The sequence below is a fragment of the Montipora foliosa genome, chromosome 13 (assembly GCF_036669935.1).
Source record: "Montipora foliosa isolate CH-2021 chromosome 13, ASM3666993v2, whole genome shotgun sequence".
Lineage (NCBI taxonomy): Eukaryota > Metazoa > Cnidaria > Anthozoa > Scleractinia > Acroporidae > Montipora > Montipora foliosa.
In genome coordinates this window covers 42,580,115-42,588,649 of record NC_090881.1, presented here as the reverse complement: position 1 = coordinate 42,588,649, position 8,535 = coordinate 42,580,115, and the positions used below count along the sequence as shown (strand labels likewise).

The window sequence follows — 8,535 nt, the reverse complement described above, 5'->3', positions numbered from 1 at the left end:
TGGTTTTCGGTTATCTAGTGGGTTGTAAGATATCTAAAGGGTCGTGCACAGGTACTACGAATGATCTGTTCGAAGTCGATAAGTTAAGATAACTCGGCATCCTTTTTAGTTCGGTTTATGAGCGTGAAGCACTAACACCATGAATTGAACCGGAAGATAAATAAAGAGCGAAAGTTAAGGTTCACCTCAATTTGTAACCAGGTTGAAAATAAATGAAAGTTTAATGCTGCTCTGGCTTGAAATATTTTAATGCTGCTTAAAACATGAAAGTTGCTAAAGAACCCTTCCAGGCGCGTCCATATTTTTGCCAAACTTAAGGATCCCGCACCGAGGGAAGAACAAATTGACGCCCTTTACTCTATCTGGAGCAATCTCGACTGTGATCATGAGAACATGGGACACCTCAAATATCGGTTTGGTGCACTTTTGGAAGAACACCAAAGGCGGTTTTTCTTTGCAAAGAGAGTACAGCTTTGTCCGAGCATAGCAGGACATGGCCCACGCTCCTTTGAGCTGTGTTCATCTGGCGGCGCTGTGCCTGACAACTATTTGCATCTTATTTAAAAGAATGACGCCCATTGCTATTAATATGGACCCTCTTTCCTTTTTTTTTTTATAACAAATTTGCAGCTTATATTCGCTGTGAGTTGTTCTATCCAGCGTGTTCTACCGATCAGTTCGGGGTTTTTTTTTTTGCCCTAAGATGGCGCACAGCTAGGCAAATTTAGGACAAGTACCTCTAGTTTGTTCAATAGTGCATGAAAGTGGCTATAAAATGACAACTGCTTGAATTGTCCAGTTAAGTGCGAGTATCACACAATTCTTTTGTCTAAAAACCCTCACTTCAATCACTCACTTCACTTCAATCAATCATTTACAATCTTACTTTGCTCACTTTAGTACTGAAGAATAAATTGAAGGTTTGCAAACAACTCTGAGTTTTCTTGAGAAATACATTAAGTATATAGCTGACTTTACAAGCAAATCTGACTCTAATTGCAAATGACTTCTTTATTGGCTGCGAGTATCACACAATTCTTTTGTCTAAAAACCCTCACTTCAATTATATATTCCTTTCATTCAGGGCATGAAAGTGCCGGCCCTGAAAAGATCAGATAGTTGTATTAATCCGTTGGCAACACGAAAACATGGTTTCATCAAGCTTTTATCTGAAGTGACTCGTCTTAAATCGGTAATATTCTTGGTTTTCCCCATCACTGGCCATGGTTTAATTAAACAAATTCAACTGACGATTATCGACGTTCTTGCGAAAAAGGTAAACATGGAACACTTCATATCAGCTCTTTCTTATACACTTAACTTATTCGCGAGATGCACTTATCAATAAAGCTATCAAGTTTTTTAACTAGATCGGAGTAGGTTCGATGTATATATACATATGAAGCAGTCGTGGCACAAATGGACGGCAATGTTCAATTCGGCACTGAAAGTTTTTTTTACAAGCTTCTGTGCAATTCCTTAATGCACATGTTTTTCACTCTATGGTGACGGTCTAGCTCTAGCATCAGGACACCTCTTCCTTCACGTATGCAAGCTGATAACACTTCCTCTTATTATTAAGTAGAAAGTAAGCCCTTCAAAAATAAAACTAAAAACGTACCGTCTGGACTGGTAGAGACAACGTTGAAACCGAACTGGAGAAAGGCACCATACAAATAAAATACGGCGCCCATGGCCTTGTACTATGATCGCAGATATTCGGAGACTTAGGAAGTATAAAGAAATGAGGTAATTTCGCATGCAGCCGTACAGCCTTTGTCAAAATTTTACGCACTTGGCCGCAGATCGAGTGTCCTTTAAAACGCCAGTCAAATGTTCATTGGACGTCACAGCTTTGAGTTTGAACCAATGAGAAGTGGTAAATTAGAATAAGGGTTGAAGTTTATTTAAAGAGACTCTCTTTCCAGCAGATATCCATGTTAATTCTTTAGACAGTGTTTGTCTTAAATTATTCGTTTCAGATAATCGTTTCTTCCAAATTCTTTGGTAGCAAATTCGAGCTGAACTATTTGCCTCAATTTTTACTCACACGGTCTTTAGAAGGCTTGTATTTTTCGATGGATATTCTTGTGTTCTTTTATATACACTATGTTTTGAGAAGGACGGGTTTCTGTGGATAAGTTCTTTTTTTTTTTAATACAATCTTACTTTGCTAACTTTAGTACTGAAGAATAAATTAAAGCTTAAATACATTAACTATATAGCTGAAGTTACGAGTAAGTCTGATTTTAATTGCAAATGACTTCTTTATTGGGGCTACATTACAAAGAAAACAATTGCAAGTTAACAACCAATATCACAGAGCGTTCGAAAAATGAGAAAAAATTCTCTTCGTGGCCCTTCCTTCGCAGGGAAGTATGTAGATGGATAAGACGCTGTAAGAGAAAATTCCGTTTTCAGTGACAGGAATATGTGCACTAATGGTTCATTATTAGCTTAGGGGCAATATTAGGGGTGCTGGGATGCGCAGTGGTGAGAGCACTCGTCTCCCACAAATGTGGCCCGGGTTCGATTCCCAGACTCGGCGTCACATGTGGGCTGAGTTTGCTGGTTCTCTACTCTGCACCGAGAGGTTTTCTCCGGGTACTCCGGTTTCCTCTCTCCTAAAAAAGCAACATTTGCGTTAATTGTTAACTTCAATTTACAGTGTCCCCAATTAGTGCTTCAGCGCTAGAGCGACTCAACACTTAAATAAAGTTCCTTTCCCTTTCCTTAGTTTTTGTTTGTCGTCGAACACTTTTAATGGTGTTTTTATTTGTTCAAGAAGGCGAAGCCATTGATATCACCTTGAAAATTCTTCTTGAATTTCTATTAAAAATTAACACATTCCGGCGGTCTAGCATCATATTTCGTCTCCAACACAAGTGTTTTAAAATTATCACGCGAGGAAAACTCGACTACCGGTTTTGGTTCCAGATGTAATTTGCTTAAAATCCACCTCTTCAGAATTCCGAAACTCAGACGGAGTTATAGGTGCAGTTAGGGGAAAGGGCTTGACAAGATTAAGTTTAAGTCCTTTTTCCACGATAATATATAGTGCTTAACAGATGGTATACCGTCATGCATGATATAATGAATTTGAATTTCCTTCCTATTGAAGTTGTAAATCTCACTCATCTTCCTTGCCATTCAGCGATATAAGCTGTAAGGAGGGTGATAACTAACTATTCGTATCCTATTGATACCAAAAGAGGAAAATTGAAGGTATCCTAATAGATCTTGCTACAAGGGTTCCCGACGGTTGACATGGTGAATTTCTCTCAGACAATTTGAAATTCCAAACCGAGTTAGGTTCATTGAATTTTTGAAAAGCGCTATATTTTACATAGGATACTTTTTGCCTACCGAATTGCATAGGATAATTTTCGGTTATCTGGTGGGTTATAGATGCATCTCCGATCCGGTCTGGGATGGTTTCCCCAAATACCTCTCTGAAGATTTGCAGGGTGTTCAGAATCGCAGCCTTTCAATTATTGCCATTCCAAAGTAATCTACTCAACCTTGAAGAGCACAGAGATGCAGGTTCTAGACTCAAACTCGAGAAAATTTTAATGATATGAGCTATCCCAATTACTCACTGATATCACAGGGACGGTGGAGCCGGGGGTGGGGGGGAAGGAGGAGGAAAGAGACTGGGTTGTCTTTAGCCCCCCAATTTAGAGCCAAAATAAATAAGAAATTAAAAATGATTGAAAAAACCCATAAAACATAGAAAAGAAAACTAACAGAAGGAAAAGCAAAACAAAATGAACAAAGCAACCAATAAGAAATTAAACATCCCCAGCGTCAAGATTTCAAAAATTTCTGGCGCAGAATTCCCCCCGAACCCCCTGTAAACCCCAGTACCAGATATGCTCCCTGTATCAATGGCTACGATCAATAGCCATTGTACTAGAGCGATGAATCGCTTTAAGGTACCACAAATTCTTATGTTCACGTGAGTTTTTAGTGCGATACCCAAAGTATTTTAATTGTACTTTTCCTCTTATAGTTTTCATGTTTTACTTGTTTTTATCTAAATTCATCGTATGTTGTACTTAATGTTGCATTAATAAAGCCAATATTATTACAGAGGGTTACGCACGGTTGCCGCAACGAATGACTCCGTTCCATCGCGAAGGCCGTAAGCTAAGTTTACTCAGACAAGTTTGGAAAGATTCTAATAGATGTGATGAGACGCCGTTAGAGAAAATTTCGTTTTGTTGAAAGAAATATGTACACTAATGGTTCATTATTAGCTTAAAGAGAATCTGCGGTTTTAATATTGATTTTTGTTTGTCGTGGAACACTTTTAATGGTATTGTTATTTGTTCAAGCAGGCGAAGCCATTGATGTCACCTTGAGACTTCTCCTTGAATTTCGATTAAACATTAACTCATGCCAGCGGTCTAGCTTCATATTGCTTCTCCAACACAGGTCTTTTAAAATTATCACGCAAGAGAAAACTCGTGTACCTTTTTTGGTTCCAGACTTTAATTTGGCTTTATCTACTTCTTCAAAATCCCGAGACTTCCACCCAAGTATTTCCCGTGAAAAAATGGTTCATGCATAGCGTGCGTCTATTGAGTTAGACGGAGTTATTTATGGGGGCACGCGGGAAGGGATTCACTGCCTTGAATTCTTTTCCCACAATATAGTATATGGTACTTAACAAATAATGTACATTCATATTATAATTATATTAATTTGTACTTCGTATTAAAGTTGGGAATCTGTCTCATCTCCCTTGTCATTCAGCTATAATATATCGTTATAGATACTGTTGCACGACTTCCGTTGAAATTGTCAGTTTCCGGCCCATGTCAAAAATTCTTGTTCCAAACTGAGTAAGGCTCATTGAATTTTTGACTGAGAAACGGTAAAATCAGCGATATTTCAAGGATACATCTTTACACTGGGTACTTTTTTGTGCACCGAGTTTTCGGTTGTCTAGTCGGGTTGTGCACAGTTACTACGAATGATCACTTAGAAAGCGGTAATATAAGTTAACTCGGTATCATTTTTAGTTCGGTTTATGAACGTGAAGCAGTAACACCATGAATTGAACTGGAAAATAAATAAAGAGCTAAAGTTAAGGCTCAAATCAAGTTGTAACCAGGCTGAAAACCAATCGCAGTTTAATGCTTAGACTACTCTGGATTAAAGAAATTTGACTGCTGCTTTTAAGAAAGATGCCCAAGAACCGTTCCAGGTGCGATCATATCTTTGCCAAACCTAAGGATCCCGCACTGAGGGAATAATAAACGCCCTTTACTCTATCTGGAGCAATTACTGTGATCAGCTTCGTGTACTTTTTGAAAAACACCAAAAGGCTGTTTTTCTTTGCAAAGAAAACTCTACTTGTCAGAGCACGGAAGTTTGGCTCACAAATGCCACCCATGCACACTCCTTTGGAACGTGATGATAGCGGCGTTGTACCTGACACCTCTTTCCATCTTATTAATTAAAGATAAGGACGCTCATTGTTTATACGGACTTTCTTTCCTTTTTTAAACAAGTTTGTAGCATATTTTAGTTGTCTTATCCCCCGCGTTTTGACGATAAGTCTGGTTTTGTACTTTATGAAGAAGCATAATTATTTCCATAAACACTAATTGATTTCTGGGTTAGAAACAGGAGCTCCACTTTTCGGCTTGACTAAATCTATATAATATACTTAGTTACTCTCATCACTACCCGTGCTTTAAACAAAATTCAAGTGGCGATTATCGGCGTTAAAGCTAGCAAAAATGGTAGAGATATTATCAGTAACAGTTCTTTCTAAGACCCATTACTTATTCGTGACATTCGATCCATGCAGCTATCAATCAAGCTACCAGCTTTTAACGAGATCGGAGTAAATTCGATGCATATATAAAGCAAGCGTAGCACAATTGGACGGCAATATTGGTGCTGACCCAGGAAGCGCTTTGCAGGCTTCTGTGCAAAGCTCTTCACTCCGCGGTGACGATTTGTCGACTGGCATCAGAACACTTCTTCCTTCACTATGCAGCTGTTAACACCTACTCTTATTACTAAGTAGAAAGTAAACCCTTCAAAAATAAAACTGAAAACGTACCGTATGGACAGGTAGAGAAAACCTTGAGACCGAAGAGGAGGAATACAGCATACAAATAAAACACGGGGCCCATAGTCTCGTTCTTTATGATCGCAGATATTCGGAGACTTATAATTAGAAAGGAAAAGAAATGAAGTCAATTCACATGATGGACAGCTTCTCCTCTAAAGCACCTGTCGAGTGTCCCTGTACGGCACAGCTTTGAGTTTAGACCAATGAAAAGTGATAACTTGGAAGACTGATTGGAGTTTATTTAAAGAGACTCTCGTTCCAGCAGGTACCCATATTTTAAAGATTTGTTCTCTCAAATTATTAATTTTGTTTTTCAAATAGTTGTTGCTTCCAAATTCTTTGGTGGCAAATGTTGCTCTTTCGGTCTTAAGTAGGTTTGTATTTTTCGGTGGATATTCTTCATTAATGAGCTAAAGCCTAACAGACAACTGCGAGTTTTCTTGAGACATATGTTAATCATATAGCTGAATTTACGAGCAAGCTGATTCTAATTGCAAATGATTTCCTCACTTGTTTACGATACAAAGAAAACAAGTTAAACAATATTTTAGCAGCAAAATGAGGAAAATCTCTTCGTGGTCCTTCGTTCGCATGGAAACGTTGCTTAGTAGGCTATATTGTGACAATACTACTTAGTTCAAGGGTGTATCTTTAGCAAATATTATAATCATGATAAAGGATTCAAATAATGAGGATCACCAAGAGAAAAAGTATGAATTCGAAATGTGAATCCTGAGTAAAGAGTAGAATGAAGAATCTTTGCAGGCGAAATGAGTGACAAGAAGTGAAATATATTAGCCACTTCCGTCTGTCTTTATAAAGGGAGCCTGAGTAGTAGGACTTCCGAAGCATGGTCGACGTTGGATGCCACCGTTTGCCATGGTGCTATTAAAGTTCGAAATGAAAGCTGACATGCTCAGTATAAGAGATATGAAAAGCCAATTTGACGAGTCCAAATAGAAATAACCCCTTTATCAACAATGAATATTTGTACTTGTCATTTACATTTAAACTTCGATAAAAAAATCGATGTACGGAGCTTCAAATAGTTATTCTACGTTTCCGTGGTAAATGTTCACTTAGTTAAACTTTGAGTACGGTTATGTATTAGAAGTTGTTAACAATGTTGAAGGAAGAGCCCAGTACTGGAAGGATCCAGGAAAGTGGGTTATTACAGCCGCATATGTTCTTATTTTAAATTTACATACAATAAGTGTGCTTGGTCCTAGCCTGCTATGCTAATATTGTTTTTTCGAACTTCTCCTTCCTCTATGTCAATTACCTGTATATCGGACAACCAAACAGTGGAATAAACGTGTAAAGTTGTGTTTGAAACCTTCAGTGGTGATTTAAGCAATTCGCGGTACAATTGTAACATTGTTATCTTAGCTATGACTTCTGAAAGCCGCAGTACAGTTCTTTTTTTTTAAAGTGCACATGACTCGAAATTTCACTATCATTTTTTTATTTTAAAATCTAAAAGGTAATGGTCTAAGGAACATCTCTGTACAAAAACAATTTAATTTCTGCTCCGAGAACATATCTAAAATGCGAAGAAATCTCGCGTATTTCTGAGGAAAATATGAGACAAAGGCCTGGGATCTACAGTAGTCGAGGATTTCGATGTCATCGGTTGTGTAAACTTGCAACTTGTGCAAGGATTCAGTGCTGTTTTGAGCGTATTTTACTCCTACATTTACGATTTAAAGCGCACACAGCAATATAGAGTATTCCCAGATCTTCTCTACTGGCAGCTGTAGTCAAGTTATTTAACAAAGAATAACAATTTGGTATGAAATCCACATCGGGCGAAATCTTGCGCTCCGTGTTTACATCACTCTTGAGCGCGTCATTTTCCCTTCGATTGTATTTTCAGTTCTCGGTATCCAGATTACAGCTCTCCTCCTCTGTGGTCTCAAGGATCTCTCCGAGGACCTGAGTTAATTATCCATTTGCGTGCATTTACTTATTAAAAGACGCGAGCATTCGAAAGTTCGAAAATATATGAAAGGATTTAAATTACCATGCCATCTTTATTTTCAAATGAATGAAGGGGATAGTTTCTAAAGAAACTGTGGTGCTCTGTCGGTGGGGAAGTAGTATACAAAAAATTTGGTTTTATCAACGGAGTTGGTAATGTAAATTGGCCACCGTACATAGATTCTAAAAGCTGACGTTTCGAGCGTTAGCTCTTCGTCAGAGCGAATCGCGAATTGGATTCGCCCTGAAGAAGGGCTCTGTTGATAAAACCAAAATTTTTGCATACATCTTTATTTTCAGTTATGACAAGCAGATGTTCAAGGATTATTGTTACTGGGGAAAGCGAACCTAAATGTCATTCTCTGATATTGCACTGGCTATAGAGTTTCTTTTCAAAATTTTTGCATACATCTTTATTTTCAGTTATGACAAGCAGATGTTCAAGGATTATTGTTACTGGGGAA

The 8,535-nt window shown here is 38.1% G+C and overlaps 1 protein-coding gene across 2 annotated transcripts in view; it reads right to left on the bottom strand.

Annotated features, from left to right (window-relative positions):
• The window catches only part of LOC137982394 (protein kinase C-binding protein NELL2-like), a 46,003-nt gene extending 39,345 nt beyond the window's left edge, over positions 1–6,658 (bottom strand). The window contains exon 1 of one of the 2 annotated variants that reach the window (XM_068829512.1): positions 6,080–6,658. In XM_068829512.1, the coding sequence (XP_068685613.1) occupies positions 6,080–6,152 (73 nt within the window). In that variant the 5' untranslated portion in view covers positions 6,153–6,658. Of the gene's footprint in view, positions 1–1,621; positions 1,765–6,079 lie in introns of those variants that run through there. The other variant, XM_068829513.1, reaches the window with a different exon arrangement.
• Between the last annotated feature and the right edge of the window lie 1,877 nt (positions 6,659–8,535).